This window comes from Girardinichthys multiradiatus, chromosome 19 (assembly GCF_021462225.1).
Source record: "Girardinichthys multiradiatus isolate DD_20200921_A chromosome 19, DD_fGirMul_XY1, whole genome shotgun sequence".
NCBI lineage: Eukaryota > Metazoa > Chordata > Actinopteri > Cyprinodontiformes > Goodeidae > Girardinichthys > Girardinichthys multiradiatus.
This window is the reverse complement of record NC_061811.1, coordinates 28553056-28571179: the sequence shown is the minus strand read 5'-3', so window position 1 is coordinate 28571179 and position 18124 is coordinate 28553056. Positions and strand designations below refer to the sequence as shown.

Below are 18124 nucleotides of genomic sequence, written 5' to 3'. Positions count from 1 at the left end.
GACAATGATGGGGCTATTGCTTTTAAAAGCTTTGTCTACTTTGTTTTTCTTTCCATTAACAAATTGCTCCTGGGTCAGTGCTTCTCTGTTTAACTGTGTTTAATCAGATGATGATAGAGCTATTGCTGCCACTAACGCTGAAAAACAATATGCTCTAGGTAGCTTGTTGGTAGGTAGCTCATGTACAAACTGGACCAAACTGAATCAATTGATGTTCTACTGGATGCAGCATGATTTGATTTTAAGTGGGGAAGAGAAGAAACAGATTTTTTCCAATCTGAGTGGTGATGTACTCTGTTCCAGCAAATCTAAACTACTTACTAAATGAAATATGTTTATGTTCTTAAACAAACTGACACAGTTAAAGTTTTTAGTGACTTCAGACACCTAAAATGATTATAATATATAGTCACATATTACATAATATTATTATTAATTAGTTTTTCGTTGTCAAAAAAAGTCACCCTTTTATCCTTTACCTGTTTCTCAGCGTTATCAGCCCTCTGGTCGGCTTCTGACACCCTCTGTTCCAATTCCTGCATCTACAAGAAAAAAAAATGTTAGGACAGATTCCCAACTTTCTGTGTCTGATGGAAGAAGTTGATTCCAACTAAGCTCTAACTGAAAAGCTACAAGTGGCTTTACCATTCTGTAAAATGACCAGTAACAAAATGACTGCAACGCCATATAGGAAATGGCATAAAAACATTAGGTAGTTTGATTCTGACCCAATCTTTAAAAATGGATGCAGGCTATAATGTTTAAAATAAAAATTACAAATAGTTGGAAACTTTCTGTAATCTAACACCTGGTGGAACATCTAGCAACTGAACTAGAAAGCCGAAATGGCCGCCGGCCAGAAACTTACTGACTCATCTTAAGGACCTCAGGCACCAATGCACTAAAACCAGACATGAGTCTCAGCATACGCTCAACAACACTAACCTAGCATCATCTGATAATGTAAACGAGATAAAAATCCTTGTCTTCACCAGTTTTAACATGGGTCAACATCTTTCACACTATAAGTGGAGTTAAAAAGCAGTGTGAATGTCTGTGTGCACAAGCTTGCCTCATCTTTTTGTGCTTTTAAAAGGCAAAAGCAATCCATCATGACAGTATACACACATCTGCTAGTACCTTCTCTCTCTCACACACACAGACGTACACATACACAGACGCACTGCCCTGAAAGTTTGGACGGCCTTTCTTTTGAGTTTAGTGACTTTAGTGAGTTTAGTTTATAGGAGAGCAAACATGCAAATGGATTCTTTCTGTTTGAGATATGCCTGTGAATTTCTCTGAGAAATTCTGTTGTCTTCATCCATCCTACTTCCTCCTCACAAATGACTCCAAATCCAGCATGTGAACATTTCTCTTAACCCAGATTAACATTCGCTAAAGCCAGGGAGGAACTGGGGTGAAGATCGTTAATTATTGGACGGATGACTCCTCACTGTAAAGTCATCAGCAGTGAAAGGCCTCATCGAGCTTCTGACAGAGAAACTGAATCCACCATAAATTTGAAAAGCAAACACATGAGGTGAATTTAAAAGTACATCTAAGGTTACAATGTTGAAGGAAGATGGGAGAAACATTTCATGGCATCTTCAACTCCAACTCCACGGCGATAAGCAAACTGCAGGGGGTTCTGATATGTGCCTCTTTGCTTACTCAGGTGGGCCAACAAGAGTCTCTCCTGGACCTTCATGATGTGGGATGTCAGGGCAACAGGTCTTTACTAATTGAGGACTGATGGGTGTATTTTCTTTGGTACTGGAACAAAGCTAAATGTCTTCTACAACACTGGAACTTTTCTCCTGGGTCAGGCTGAGGTTGTAAAGCTGCTGTAGAATAACATATTGTAAACTGAACTTAGATCTATTTGATGTGAAAGGTACCAAATCAGAAATATTCCCCACACTAAAACTTTGACTACACCCTGTTTTTGAATCTAAAGATGCAAAAGTTAAAGCTGTCTCTGCCTGTGTAAAAACTGAGATGGTTCACAAGAAAATTTAGATAATATACACAGGTCACAGTTAGTCATGGTTTTAGTTGGCATGAATCCAGTTCATTTAGTAGAACTAGGGAAAGCTCCACATCCGACCATTTCCTAAAACATTTAAACATCCTACACAACAGCTACACAGACTACAAAATAATTTTGGGATTTTTAAGTAACAAAGATTTTGAGTAACAAAAGTTGAATAAGTGTCCTTACACACTGCAGTAAACTTTGTGACTTTTCAGCAGAATCCAGTCCTGACTGAAACTAATAATCAAACAACACTGTAAGGATCCTTAAACCATGTGAGGCTAAGTGAAGAGTTTCATTTGTGTAAAATTCAGTTAAAAATGACCAGCTGCTACAGGTTAGACTAATTCTACTTTGCATCTGAAACTTAGGAGAAACAGTCTTTAAAGGCTTCAAGCTCTGCATTTGTGACTTGTGGCAGAATGGCTGAAGCAGAAGAGGGTTAATTTATGCATCAAGTATGCCAAGACAGTGGCTTCTTCCATCATACACATTGCTTTAGCGTTTTAAGTGTCTGCTTGTAGTTGGTTAATCTGACTGGTTAAAGTTTCTAAACAATCGTAGAAGGACGACTGAATTACCTGCATCTTAACAAAATGTAACATCAGCAATTGTTGAACACCACCCTAAATCTTTGAACTGGGAACCAGTTAAAACCCTGTGAGGAAAGCAAATTATTTTATGGCCAATGTATGATAAGCAAAAAGCATTAATAAAGTGGCCTCATATTCATATACACTCACTGGCCACTTTATTAAGTACACCTTGCTAGTACCGGGTTGGACCCCCTTTTGCCTTCAGAACTGCCTCAATCCTTCGTGGCATAGATTCAACAAGGTACTGGAAACATTCCTCAGAGAGTTTGGTCCATATTGCCATGATAGCATCACACAGATGCTGCAGATTTGTCAGCTGCACATCCATGATGCGAATCTCCCATTCCACCACATCTCAAAGGTGCTCTATTGGATTGAGATCAGGTGACTGTGGAGGCCATTTAACTACAATGAACTCATTGTCATGTTCAAGAAACCAGTCTGAGATGATTCATGCTTTATGACATGGCATGTTATACACTGTGGTCATAAAGGGATGGACAGCAACAATACTCAGGTAGGCTGTGGCGTTGACACGATGCTCAATTGGTACTAAGGGGCCCAAAGTGTGCCAAGAAAATATCCGCCACACCATTACACCACCACCACCAGCCTGAACCGTTGATACAAGGCAGGATGGATCCATGTTTTCATGTTGTTGACGCCAAATTCTGACCCTACCATCCGAATGTCGCCGCAGAAATAGAGACTCATCAGAACAGGCAACGTTTTTCATATCTTCTATTGTCCAATTTTGGTGAGCCTGTGCGAATTGTAGCCTCAGTTTCCTTTTCTTAGCTGACAGGAGTGGCACCCAGTGTGGTCTTCTGCTGCTGTAGTCCATCCGCCTCAAGGTTCGACGTGTTGTACGTTCAGAGATGCTCTTCTGCATGCCTTGGTTGTAACGAGTGGTTATTTGAGTTACTGTTACCTTTCTATCAGCTCGAACCAGTCTGGACATTCTCCTCTAACCTCTGGCATCATCAAGGCATTTGCGCCCACAGAACTGCTGCTCACTGGATATTTTCTCTTTTTTGGACCATTCTCTGTAAACCCTAGAGATGGTAGTGCGTGAAAATCCCAGTAGATCAGCAGTTTCTGAAATACTCAGACCAGCTCGTCTGGCACCAACAACCATGCCACGTTCAAAGTCACTTAAATCACCTTTCTTCCCCATTCTGATGCTCGGTTTGAACTGCAGCAGATTGTCTTGACCATGTCTACATGCCTAAATGCATTGAGTTGCTGCCATGTGATTGGCTGATTAGAAATTTGCATTGACGAGCAGTTGGACAGGTGTACCTAATAAAGTGGCCGATGAGTGTATAGTGCAGCTGGAAATTAGGCATGCCCAAAGAAAGGTGACGGATAGTGGCCAGTTTTCAGCTCGACTGATGGGTTACTGCCTATTCATAAGTTTCATCAGTGCTTGCACTGTTGTCTTGATCCTCGGGACTTTGGTTTTTATTTAGATTTGTTTTTAATGGATTTTATTTTGGTTATGGTATAACATGTTTAGTTAATTCTCAAGTTTAATATTCCTAGTCCCTATTTATGTTCTTTTTAGTGATTCTTTATTCATTTCCGTGTATTTCTAAGTTATCACATCACGTTTGTCAGATTTTTCTGTAAAGCTCCTTCTTCTTTAGTTTTAAGTTTTGCTCTGAACCCTGAGATCATTTGATTTTCTTTTAGCAACGCTTTTAACTTGCCTCCCTCCCTCCACAATCACAACCATAAAAACCATAATATAACAACACTCTTCGGTGCACAAGTTGTTACTGAGGGAAGAAAACTCAAAGGTAGCTATTTGTTTGTATTATTAAGATGTTTATAATGCAGTCATGGGAAGAGGTTAAGCCTTCACAAGCTGTCATGTTTTGGCATGTACACTCGAAAAACAATTTATATTTGCTGTGCAGCCCTTTCAAATTAGGACTATTTCCTTTCTCCCTTATTTATCTGGCTCACTGTCGGCTGCTGGAGATAAATGCTATGTCAAAGGCAACCGCATAAACTTTTTTTTACTCATGTTTTTCCATTCCAAAGTGGGTCAATGCATAAAACACTCCTAACTTGGCAAGAGACGAGATGAAGTGCATGAATCAGTCTTTCCAAATAATAATAAGATGGCAGCATAGTGGTCCACCATCCTACCACTACTCTTCAAAAGAGAACCCACACATAGTAATACTGGCCTCCACTGTAAAACCCTTTATGTGACTGTGCATGTTATGCATGTAAAATCCAACAGTAAGGATTAACAGAACATGTAAAAAATAGGGTAGGCGTCAGTAAAAAAAAAAAAAAATACTGCTTAATAATCAGTGTGTCATGTATGGTTTTTAGATGGACCCAAGTGCAGGCCGAACCAGAGGCAAAGAGGTGGAGTGAAAAGTCTTTAATAATGAACCAATAAAGACTTACAATGTTGACACGAAGGGAACAGGACTTAGGACCAGCATGGGAGAAACAGGCAGGGAAATGGAGCAACGGATGTATCAAGCAATGAACTATAAAAACCAGTGAGCTTAAACACTGAGGGAGGTGTGGAGAATGACTCTGAAAGCAAGTGAGTTAATCAGGTGATAAATGTGGAGTAGTTGAGGCAGAAGGAAAGCAGGGAGACTGAGGGATGGAGACTAATTAACACAGAGGGAGTTGAACTAAGACACAAAGAAACTACTTAACCAAGGGAAAGACTAACAGAAATCTAAGAGAAATAAACTAAAATACACAGGGAACAGAATACATGACATAAGTAAGAAACTAAACCTAGAAAACCTGAAATGACTCCTGTGAGGGAGTTTGCATGTCAAAATAGGTCGCCTAGTTACAGTACAGGAATCTTATTTACACATTTTCACAAGCATGTAAATCTAAATCAGACGGCTGCAAAAAGCGAAATTACAATCTGAAACCTTTCCATTTACTGCTTTGTGAGCTACCTGGCATGTATAGTGTCATAAGTGGTTTCTTAGGCCACAGTGCTCCTAACAGTAATTCAGCAAAAGAAGACATTTGCCAGATTGGGGAAAAAAATCTCAAAGCTGGTAAAAAGGAATAACTTAGATAAATTTCCACTGGAGGAAAGGGGACAGAGTTATACTGTCAGAACTACTTTTTTTAGTGATATTACATCATATCAGGGAAGATGGATGGGTTGCTCCTCGCGGGACCCGGCCGGGCCAAGCCCGAACGAGAGACACAAGACCATCCCCCAGTGGGCCCACCACCTGCAGGTGGAACCGTGAGGGACCGGTGCAAAGAGGATTGGGCGGTGGACGAAGGTGGAGACCTCGGCGGTCCAATCCCCTGATGCTTAGGCTGGCTCTAGGGACATGGAATGTCACATCGCTGGGGGGGAAGGAGCCTGAGCTTGTGCGGGAGGTCGAGAGATATCGACTAGAAATAGTCGGGCTCGCCTCCACGCACAGCGTGGGCTCTGGAACCCATCTCCTCGAGAGGGGCTGGACTCTCTTCTGCTTTGGAGTCGCCCCCCAGCTCAGCCGTCTCGTGTTGGGGTTTACCCCAGTGGATGAGAGGGTCGCATCCCTGCGCCTTCGGGTTGGGGAGAGGTCTCTGACTATCATTTCAGCCTACGGGCCGAGTGGTAGTGCGGAGTACCCGGCCTTCTTGGCGTCCCTGTCGGGGTTGCTGGATAGTGCCCCTCCCGGGGACTCCATTATTCTGCTGGGGGTCTTCAACGCCCACGTGGGGAACGACAGTGACACCTGGAGAGGCGTGATCGGGAAGAATGGCCTCCCCGATCTGAATCCGAGCGGTGTTTTGTTATTGGACTTCTGTGCTAGTCACGGATTGTCCATAATGAACACCATGTTCAAACATAAGGGTGTCCATCAGTGCACTTGGCACCAGGATACCCTAGGCAGGTGGTCAATGATCGATTTTGTTGTCGTATCATCAGACCTTCGGCCGCATGTTTTGGACACTTGGGTGAAGAGAGGGGCTGAGCTGGCCAATGATCACCACCTGGTGGTGAGTTGGATCCGCTGGGGGAGGAGAAAGCCGGACAGACTTGGCAGGCCCAAGCGCATAGTGAGGGTCTGCTGGGAACGTCTGGCGGACCCCTTGGCCAGGGATGTATTCAATTCTCACCTCCGGGAGAGCTTTGACCAGATTCCGAGGGATGTTGGAGACATAAGAGTCCGAGTGGACCATGTTCTCCGCATCTATTGTCGATGCTGCCGCCCATAGCTGCGGCCGTAAGGTCTGCGGTGCCTGTCGCAGCGGCAATCCCCGAACCCGGTGGTGGACACCGGCAGGAAGTCCTATCGGCTGTGGTTGGCTTGTGGGACTCCTGAGGTGGCTGACGGGTACCGTGGGGCCAAGCGTGCCACGGCCCGCGCAGTGGCAGAGGCAAAAACTCGGACCTGGGAGGAGTTCGGTGAGGCCATGGAGAAGGACTACTGGTTGGCCTCGAAGCAATTCTGGCAAACCGTCCGGCGCCTCAGGAGGGGGAAGCAGTGCTTCGCCAACACTGTTTACAGTGGGGGTGGGAGGCTGCTGACCTCGACTGGGGACATTATTGGGTGGTGGAAGGAGTACTTCGAGGATCTCCTCAATCCTGCCATCACGCATTCTGTAGTGGAAACAGAGGCTGGGGACTCAGGGTTGGACTCTTTCATCATCCGGGCTGAAGTCACCGAGGTGGTTAAAAAGCTGGATGAGATCCGCCCTGAGTACCTCAAATCTCTGGATGTTGTGGGGCTGTCATGGTTGACACGCCTCTTCAACATTGCGTGGTGGACGGGGACAGTGCCTCTGGACTGGCAGACTGGGGTAGTGGTCCCCCTACATAAGAAGGGTGACTGGAGGGTGTGTTCCAACTTCAGGGGATCACACTCCTCAGCCTCCCTGCTAAGGCCTACGCCAGGATGTTGGAGGGGAGAGTGCCGGCTTCAGGAGGAGCAGTGTGGTTTTCGTCCTGGCCGTGGAACACTGGACCAGCTCTATACCCTCTACAGGGTACTCGAGGATTCATGGGAGTTTGCCCAACCAGTCCACATGTGTTTTGTGGACCTGGAGGAAGCATTCAACTGTGTCCCTCGTGATGCCCTGTGGGGGGTGCTCCAGGAATCTGGAATTGGGGGCCCTTTATTAGGGGCCATCCGGTCTCTGTACAAGCGGAGCAGGAGTTTGGTTCGCATTGCCGGCACTAAGTCGGACCTGTTCCCGGTGCATGTTGGACTCCGGCAGGGCTGCCCTTTGTCACCGGTCCTGTTCATAACTTTTATGGACAGGATTTCTAGGCACAGCCAAGGGCCAGAGGGGCTCTGGTTTGGGGACCAGAGGATTTCGTCTCTTCTTTTTGCAGATGACGTGGTCCTGCTGGCCCCTTCTAGCCAAGACCTACAGCATGCACTGGGGTGGTTCGCAGCCGAGTGTGAAGCGGCTGGGATGAAAGTCAGCTCCTCCAAGTCCGAGGCCATGGTTTTCGACCGGAAAAGGGTGGCTTGTCCTCTTCAGGTTGGAGGGAAGTTCTTGCCTCAAGTGGAGGAGTTTAAGTATCTCGGGGTCTTGTTCACGAATGAGGAAAGAATGGATCGGGAGATCAACAGACGGAGGGTAGCCGAGCACTCCCTTAGAGATAGGGTGAGGAGCTCGGCCCTCCGGGAGGGGCTCGGAGTAGAGCCGCTGCTCCTCCATATCGAGAGGAGCCAGTTGAGGTGGCTCGGGCATCTATTCCGGATGCCTCCTGGACGCCTTCCTCGGGAGGTGTTCCAGGCACGTCCCACCGGGAGGAGGCCCAGGGGACGGCCCAGGACACGCTGGAGGGACTATGTCTCTCGGCTGGCCTGGGAACGCCTTATGCTCTGCAGAAAGCAACAATGGTTCTCAAACCAGACACTCATCCCCATCTATGGGAAACACGTAGCAACATAAGTAAACATTCTGATGACTGGCTGAATGAACCACTCTGCTCTGCTCTGGAATTAAGAGACAACACGCAGGGTGAACCACTGCGACAAAGGCAACCTGAAGCTGTTTAGAAGCATAATCAAAATAATCCTCAAAAGACAAACTGTGGAAAAGCCAAAACATGACTATTTTATTCCTTCAAATCTTTTAATGAGTACAAATGTATATCCTGATGATTGCTTTCCAAATTATCAGGGAATCCGTTTCATTGCCAAAATTTTAATAGCAGTTGGTCGGCTGCTGTTTCCTCAACCTAAAGGGAAAATTACCAGAACGGATGAGCTTGAACATTCCTTTTAGCTGAAAGTTTAACCTACTCCCTATGACACACGATGACTGGGCCAAGTGTTTACCAAATGCAGTGGGTAATCTAATGTATTTACTCACACAAATAAACAGTCATCAGCAGCTGGAATCCAAACTGATCCACATGCTCTAATTGTTTCCTCAAGCACATAACGTTAATATGTAAATATATCATCATATCGCCCTCCATTGGTTGCAAACTGTAAACAAAGCATAGAGCTTTTCCACAAAGAAAATCTGCCAATGAGAAGCAGATGTGTGGCACTCCAATGCAGTTCAAACTATTCACACGTTCTCCAGAAAATTTCCAGCGTTAAAGAACATTTAACTGGGGACTTATTTAAATGTGAAGAAAGCGGACGCACACTAAAAACACTTTTCGGATTTGCAATCAGTCCATACTGAATAAAAGCTTTGGGAATCATTTGCCCTTTTTCCATGAGCTCCACTTTGGCTCCACTACTCTCAGCCCGTCTTGCGACTGCTTCCATTACTGGCTTTTATAGCCCGGTTCTGGCTTTCGTGGTACCTGCTCACCTGCAGGTCCCATCGGGGCTGAGGAGGGCCGAAATGTGACGTGAACAGACTGCTGTTCACCGATTGGCCAAGAGCAATGTCAGCTGTATGTCAGCGGCATGGGAAAGTGTTCACCAAGGTAGCGCCGAGAATGTATTCAAAGGTGACTGTTTATTTCACTTGGCATGTTTGTACTTAAAACGTATCTTATGTTTGGTAGGCTTACACTTAACCATAGGACAGTAAGGGTTAATAGCAGCACAGTGCATGATGCTGACAGAACAGTGAATGGAAAAGAGGCAAATGTGAAAGTTGCCATTTGCATGAAACAATAATAGATTGAAGAGGTACCAAGAAACAGAATTCAGCTGAGTTTACACTTTGCAAGGTTAAATTACTTCAGTAATTATGTAATCATTTCTGTCTGACAGGTACAGGCATAGGAAAATACACTCTTTCAGTTTTAGGGTTTAAACGTGTAAATGACCTGATCTATACCCAGGCTGTACAATTATTACCTCTAACCTCAAGTGTACAAAAACACTGACCACAGTTTTGACCATGTCAGTTTTTATTAAACAAAGATGAAGCCAAACGGAAAAAATTCCAAAAAACTTAGTACATCTCATAACTCTAGACACATCCAAAATACACAAATTCATAAATTTAAAAGGGATGTCCTTCCTTTTTACCTTGGCTGTATGTTATTCTTTTACTATGGATTCAACTAACTTAAAGACACCTTTGCTACTGCAGTTAATATCAATCATTTGCTAATTAGTACCAACAACAGGATTTATGTAGTTTTTTTAATTAATTAATTGTGTCCTTCTTTAGTCATATCATTCAAAGTATTGTTACTGCAGTTTTCTTGAAACATTAAGGGTTAGGTTAAAGAAAAAACAAAATCAACTAAAAGACAAAATTGTTGATTGGAAATTGGCCATAAAATCTCTGATTGGTGTATCTCTATATTGAGTTCGTAGTGGGGCCACGTTCCCACATTTCTGTCCAAATTCTTAAATTATGGCTCCCTGCTGTAATATGTTCAGGAAGTGACTGATCCGGTTCTGTGTGCAGCCTTTTCTCACCGTCTCACCTTTTCTGCCAGCAGTTCTCGGATTTTCCCCGCCTGCAGGCGAAACCTCAGCAGCTGCATCTCCAGAGCGACGCAGCGTTTCTGCCAGTCCACGCTGGCTGCCCCTACAGCTCCGGCTCCGCTGCTGTCCAACACGTCAGCCATGGCGAGAATTCCGGCCTCCGCCTTTGGACTCGAGCTGAAATGAAAAAAAGGTTTTTGTTTGAACAGCCCATGAAGAATGGCTGCAGATCACTTATATAGTTCTGAACATGAGGCACAGCAAGGTCTGTGATGGTATTTCTGTGTTCAGTCCAGCTCCTGTTTTCATTTACAGCACAAGATAAAAATAAAGTGATTCACCAACTAAAGTGCTCGTTGCTGACCGCATTTCCCATGATTCACTGAGGAAGCGTGAGCAACACAACCTCTAATGATGAGTCGGAAGTGACATGACTTTAATGAAAGCTTTCTGTGTCAGAGACACGTGTAACTGAAATACAACATGCATCCACATACATGTTGGTTGCACAGAAACAGATCACCCCAGCTTGCATCCCCCTCTCCTTCAACTCTAAACCTCTCCCCACATGCCCACACACACTGAACAAAACCTCAGCAGGGAGGCTCTGTGAGTGGGGGAGCTGGAGTTCCCAGGCCTGCCTGCCCACCACAAAGCAGGTCAGAGCTCTGCTTTTTAGCCCAATTACCTACTAACCCAATCCTCTGCACCCTAACCCCCCCGACTCCCAGTCCATGCAATCCCTTCTTAATTACAAGGAAGGAGCGAAACAGGATCCTGCGATGCACAATAGTGCCTTTCTGCATGACAGTCCCATCACAGCTAGAGATTGGAGCCGTCAGCTTGCCTCGGCGGAGAAAAGAGGAAGGAATGTGCAACAATAAATGGGCAGAGAGCCAAAAGCGAGAAACTGGTGCATTCAAGTCATTTTTACCAAAAGCTGACTGGCTGTTGACCAGTTTGCATGGTCATTCACAAAATAATAAAAAGCCCTACAGTGTGAATTGTCAAAAAGACATGAAGTGAAGAAAAGAAGTTAGGAAGGACTGGCTTTAGAGGGAATCAAAGTGCAGCCAGACAGCGTCAGTAGACGTTCAAAGTCCAGCTACTATAAGTGCACCCCTACAATTAGCATGCTCATAAATACAGAGCCAGCAGACAAATTACAGAAGTCATGCCCGCAGAGGTTTCTCCAGGCAACCACTGTGTGCCCAGGCCGGACAATCAAGGTCCAACTACCAACTTCTCTCACTCTCTTTTAGGGACAAGCTTAGAGATCTGTACCCTGAGCACAGTTGAGTGGAAGAGGTGGGAAAAATGCCAATCTGAAGCCCTTTTTGGTCAAACAGTGTGGAGAGCGGGTCAGAGCAGAAACAGGCGTAATCAAGTCATTTGCAATGTCATGCTAATTCTCTCTCAAGCAGATCTTTTATTACTTTAACAAAGTGTATAGTTGTGTAGTGCCTATATCAGTGACGTAGCAGACGTTTGTACCACTGCCCTGCAAAAAGATCCACACACACTGAACTTCAATTTCAATTGTTGTCACGTTACAAATAAAAACGATTTCACTTGGATTTCATGTGAGAGACTAAAATAAAGTACTGTATAATTGTGAAGAGGAAGACAAATGATGCTTGGTTTTCAACATGCTTTTTCACATACATATCTGAAAGGTGTGGTGTGTATTTATATTCAGCACCCATTGAGTCGGAACCTTGCAGAACCACCGTTTACTGCAGTTACACCTGCAAGTCCATTGAAGTATGCCTCTACCGGGTTTGCACAAACTAAAATCTTTACCCATTCTTCTTTTGCAAAATAGCTCAAGCTCAGTCAGATTGGACAAAGAGCAAATGTGAACATCAATATTTGAGTCTTCTGAACTGGATATGGGTCCAGACTTTGACTGGGCCATTCTAACACATGAATATGCTTTGATCTAAAGCCTTCCATTGTAGCTCCTGGTGCATGTTGAGGGCTGCCGACCTCTACCCTCAGTCTGCTGCAACCTCTAACAGATTTTCTTCCAGAATTGCACTGTATTTAGCTCCATCTATCTTCTCATTAACTCCGACCAGCTCCCCTGTTCCTGGTGGAGAAAACATCCCCACAGAATTATGCTGCCATCATCATTTTTCAATGTGGAGATCATGTGTGTCTATGTGTTTTGCAGTTTTGATTTCTGCCACACATTTTGCAAGGAGGACAAAAGATAAATTTTGGTCCCATCTGTCCAGAGTGCCTTCATGTTCTACATGTTTGTTTTTTCCCAACTTAGTTTGAAGAAAATTTCAAACAGGACTTTCAACAATTGCTTTCTTCTTGCCATGCTTCCATGAAAGCAAGTTCTTTGGAGAGCACAACTAATAGTTGCCCTGTCGATTCTTTCACCAGAGCTGTGGATCTCTGCAGCTCTTCCAGAGTTAACATGGACCTCTTGGCTGCTTCTCTGATTAATGCTCTCCTTGTCCGAGCCTTTCAATTTATGTGTGCAGTCATGTCTTTGTAAGTTTGCAGTAGTGCCACACTCAGATGATGGATTAAGCAGAGCTATTTGAGAAATGTAAAGCTTGGAATACAACCTAAAACTGATTTAAACTTCTCTGCAACTTCATCCCTGACCTCTCTGCTGTGTTACTTGATCTTCATGATGCTGTTCGTTCACCAACAAACCTCTGAGGCCTTCACAGAACAGCTGCATTAACATAGATATTTAATTGGCTGATTAGTTGACTTTTAAAAGCATTTGGCTGCACTAGAATTTATTTAGGTGAATCAGAGTAGAGGAATTCACACATCATTTTTTTTACTGTAAAAAACAAACACACTTAGATTTACTGTGAGATTTAAATTACAAACATGTGGAACATTAAATATTTGACTTTTAACAGATAACAGTTTGAGGATTGAGAATAACAGGATTTTATTCAGGGGTGTCAGTGTAAAGTGAGCTGAATAGAAATGCACACCATACCCTCCAAATTTCTATTTCTAAAATATTTTGAAAAGCATACATAATTTTCCTTCCAATTCCCAGTTATGTACTACTTTATTAAATCCAGATTAAATATAAAGGAAGTCTGTGGCTTGATGATGGCTTGAACTTTCAGTCCATCTCTACATTTAACAATTTGACAAACTGGAGAGCTTTACTACTTTTAACTGGTTGCAAGAGCTTGCAGACAGTCACAGCCAGAACAAACAATGGGAAAAGCGGACTGAATTTTTGGAAATGCCACCACAATGATCCCGGCAGGATGCTTTCAGTGCCTGCTATAACAGTCTACTGCTTTCCACTGACATTTTATTCCTCCGAGTGTGATAGGATATCCAGCCAGGATGGGTTTTTTGTTTTATTTAACACCATCACAGATGGGTACAGAATAATTTTTATGGAAAAGTTTGTTTTGTTTCTCTCTGGTATTGCCTCCTTGCTTATCATGGTGTGCAGTTAAATGAAAGACAAAGTGAGCACATGCACAAGTCTCAAGTAAGCAAGTCCTTCCATTCTTAATCACCAGACTTTCAAACACACACTCCAAAGCCAGTCATAATTCTTCTCACTGGAGCACAGAAACACACTCAAGGAGACATAGAGAAACAGATTGGAAACAGACACATGCGCATAGGCATACACACACACACACACACACACACAAGGGCATACACTGCTGAGCATGCAGCTGTGGTGATGTAAGTGATTAGGTGGTTCAGTGATATCATTCCCACCAGACATTTTCAATCTCTACCGCTGCTGTCTCTTCTTTTGAGGTCCAACTTGGCCCTCCTACGTTTTGAAAAATGAGAACGACTCGCGTCAGGCAGACCCGGGATCTGGGTCAGTCGCTGCAGGTTTGTGTCAGCGTGGCAGATCCCTGTGTGTACGTTAGGTGACACACACAAATGATCTGAGCAGATCTGAGCATGGGTGCTCTATACGTTGCGTCTTGGACCTTATATCAATGTGTTCAGTTGGGTTTTTTTTAACCATCTGACTCAGTTGGTCTTAGATTTTGTTTAAATTTGTTGCATTTTAGAGCTGTAGCTTACACTCACCAGTACAGTGCAAGAATATTTCCAGTGCTTCATCTTTATTTCCTCACCTTTTTACCCAATCTGTGCAAAACAGCTTTAAGTCAGTGGGTACAAAAGCAAAATTCTGATTAAAACGAAGGTTAGGTTGAACTAAGAACACAGTAAATGTCAATTTCATTGGTCAGCCTGCTTTTGTCAGTAGAAAAATCCACTCATGTTTATCCTCCCTGCTTCAACCTTCCTATCGCTCTTGCTATTGCCTCTGCATCACCTCTCTCTTCCCTCCCTACACTCCTTTCTCCTCCTCCTTCAGCGCCTTTCCCACCCTCCCCTCTTCCCTTGACATCCTCTCCTCCCTCAGCCAACACCATGCAAGCAAACCTGCAGATCTCTCTTCTCAGGTTAATGACAGACCTCGACAAAACTGACCATACTCATTATCAGCCTCAGTCTTAAACACAGGGCCTTGACATTCCTCTGCTCTGAGGTGTAAACATCTACCTCTGCAAGATCTCCTGCCCCTCTCTGCTCTACACCCACTTTCAGGTCGTGGCTTTCCATCTAACCCTGCAGGGCATGGAGGCAGAACTATTTTTTCAGTGGAAGAAATTGTGTCAATTATATAAAAATCCACCTTTACAGTTAAAGAGACTAGCCAATGGTGAATTTCTTTTACTAAAAAATGTACACAGAACATAAAAACACAAGTTATTTAGGTATGAATTCCCACTGCAGGATTTTTACAAATGCTGTTTTTCTAAAGTGCACTGAAGAGAAAAAAAAATGCTTATTCTCATCATCTATATTTGAGTCGATGACATCACAAGAGGCTTTTGAAACATTTAACTGCAGCAATGTAGAATTCAATAAACACCTTTTGAGTAAAATCAGAATCAGAATCAGAATCAGCTTTATTGCCAAGTTCGTATATACAGACAAGGAATTTGACCCCGGCTACACTTTGCTCTTTGGGTTTTCTTTTTTTTTTTAATGCGTTATAAGATATATTTATGCATATATCTTTATGTCCTTAAATACATATATACAAATATACAAAGGTGCATTTGCAACTTTAGTGTGCAGTTGTTTGGTAATCTATCAAATGTTCATCAGAGAAACAGCCTGGGGGAAGAAACTGTCTCTGTGGCGGCTGGTTTTAGTAAACAGCTTTAGTACAAGAATGCAAATAAAGAAGAAAAACTAGAAAAATCCAAATAAGCATAATGAAAACAAATCTTTTGAATGCTTAATAATCACTGTTTTCATGTAACTGGGAAATGGGATTACTGAGGTCATTTAGAAACAGTAGAACATGTTTTAGTCTTTTGTCAGAAAGACATAGTTAAACAAAATGATCTCAGGTCACTTCTGCAGACCAGTTTGTTGTTATCACACCTTCTAGGTATCAACGCGTAAGAATTCTGAATTCATTAAGAAAAAACTATTGACTGAACATGACTGATTGGCCAAAACGCCAATAAAAAGATGAAGAAAATGAACTCTGATTAGTATGGTTCTGGTGCGTTCTTTTTGTACTTCCAGAAGATAGAATTCTGACTGGGGTTTGAGGAAAGGACCCGAGTTCAATATGCAACATGGCTGCCACACATATAAAATATAGTGAAAGTTGCAAGTGTAAACTAATTATTAGGTCTGATGGACAGTGGCACACATAGTACTGTACAGCCTCTACATGTGAAACATGTTCCTTTAGGAATGTTTTACATATTTTTACCAGCTTATATTGCCTTTTCCCACTTTGTTACCAGCTTGTATTGTTAATAGCAGCACTAAAACAACTACAAGATCCTACTGGCTTTTCATCTTGTAACTACAAACACACTTAACTCCCAATTTCCAATTGTGTTTTGGATGCACCATTGTGCCTTTTGTGATGTCACAAGGCATGTCTATGTGAAAGCTTCTTATGTTAATTTAATAATGACTTGCTTCAAAGTAGCAAACTAAATACAAGACCATTAAATTATGTTCTATAGGAGGCAAACTATCTCTAAAGCTAGTTTAATTAATTTTACAGGTCTGGGTTTTGGCTTTAAATCTGGAAATGTTTATATCCTTTTCAGTATTTGCTTTGCTTTAAAAAGTCAAAACCTTATGCTAAATCTAATCCCCATTTTACTTCACAAACTGGCTTGATGCAGCTTTAATTATTTTTATAGCTACTCCTAAGGGCACAGATGTTCTGCACGAAAAAAGCCACAAGCAACAGGTGTGCACACTGCTATAGCTCCATTATAGCAGCAGTAACCATAAACTGTAGGTCAGCAAAAAAAAAAAAAAAGTTCAGCCAGACATCTCTCAAAATACACAGCTGCGTTGGCGTCTTTTGTCCCAAAGAGCCTCCAGAGGCTAAGTTAACTGTATCCATCTGGCAGTGTGGTAAACAGAAGTGAGGACAGTGACAGTCAAGGAGCTCCTTCGCCGTAGTTTGACAACAGAACCGTTCACGGCGGCTTTACCTTGTGACTTTGTTGTATATCTGTCTCCTCCACTCTTGGATCCCTTCCTCAGCGATTTGTCGCAGTTCGGCTCATAACCTCTCCTCCGCTCTGCGATCTTCCCCTCCTCTCCACTCATTCATCTCATTTATTCGTACTTTCATATAAGCTCTGCGGCCGGTCGGTACTGCCGCCACTGCTGCTGCCCTTCGGTTTCTTTTGAACTGTGGTGAAACTCACTCAAAGCTCCATTCAACAGACTCATCCCATTTTCCTTTAAAGGGCCGAAAGCAGGATCAAATTTCTCTAAGAGTGAGCCCCCCCTTGTGCGCGCAGGAGCTGCTCAGGATATTGCATTAGAGCCGCCTTGGGTTTCTCTTTAACGATATAAACACGTTGTATCGGGGAGTTTGTCGATTTGATGTTTAAATACTGGCTGATTGGGTAGATGGGAATATCATCTGCACAAGTGCTCTAAAGTTATTAGGAAAAAAACTTTGACCGAATTATTTTTCAAACTAATTCGGTCAACATAAACGACTTTCCTTACAGACAATGTGGACTGCAGTATAACATTCTCAGCCCGGGCGATATGGCTCACAGCCCAGGGCGTCATACTGTTAGGGAGGGACACGAGCACATGGGGTGGGATTTTTTTTCCACTAGGGCAGAATAGGTTTCCAATGCTTTTAGTGATGTCCATGGGGATTGGACTTTGCAAGAAAATGAATATACTGGTTAATAACTCTAAAGTTGGTATCTGAGACAAGAACCCTATTCAGCCATGTATTTAAGGGTATAAATTTGATGTGACAGAGAGGCCTATGCCTTTCAAACCACTGGTGATAAGGACCCATATTTATCTTGTGACCATGCAGTAAGTATAGAGAATTACAGCAAAGAATGCTATCTTTAGGTCTACAAGTCTCCATTATAACAATTAAATGCCATCTCCATGCCCGCCAGAAAAAAAAAAATGTTTTCTTTCATACCAATACATCAACATGTGAAATTTGTTAAACTCTATTGTGACTTTAACTAAAACGGTTTTCTTTGGTCAAATGCCACTAAGATAGATCTTTCCAGCAACAAACACTCCAGCTGGATTCAGTCTGAAACAAAGGTGGA

The 18124-nt window shown here is 43.0% G+C and overlaps 1 protein-coding gene across 2 annotated transcripts in view; it reads right to left on the bottom strand.

Annotated features, from left to right (window-relative positions):
* Positions 1-17193, bottom strand: part of plekhh1 (pleckstrin homology domain containing, family H (with MyTH4 domain) member 1) — a 46673-nt gene extending 29480 nt beyond the window's left edge. For both annotated transcript variants that reach the window (XM_047345971.1, XM_047345972.1), the window contains exons 1-3: positions 17018-17193; positions 10499-10676; positions 480-542 (exon numbers count right to left, since the gene is read on the bottom strand). In XM_047345971.1, coding sequence (XP_047201927.1) covers positions 480-542; positions 10499-10642 — 207 coding nt within the window. In that variant the 5' untranslated portion in view covers positions 10643-10676; positions 17018-17193. The remainder of the gene's footprint in view (positions 1-479; positions 543-10498; positions 10677-17017) is intronic.
* Between the last annotated feature and the right edge of the window lie 931 nt (positions 17194-18124).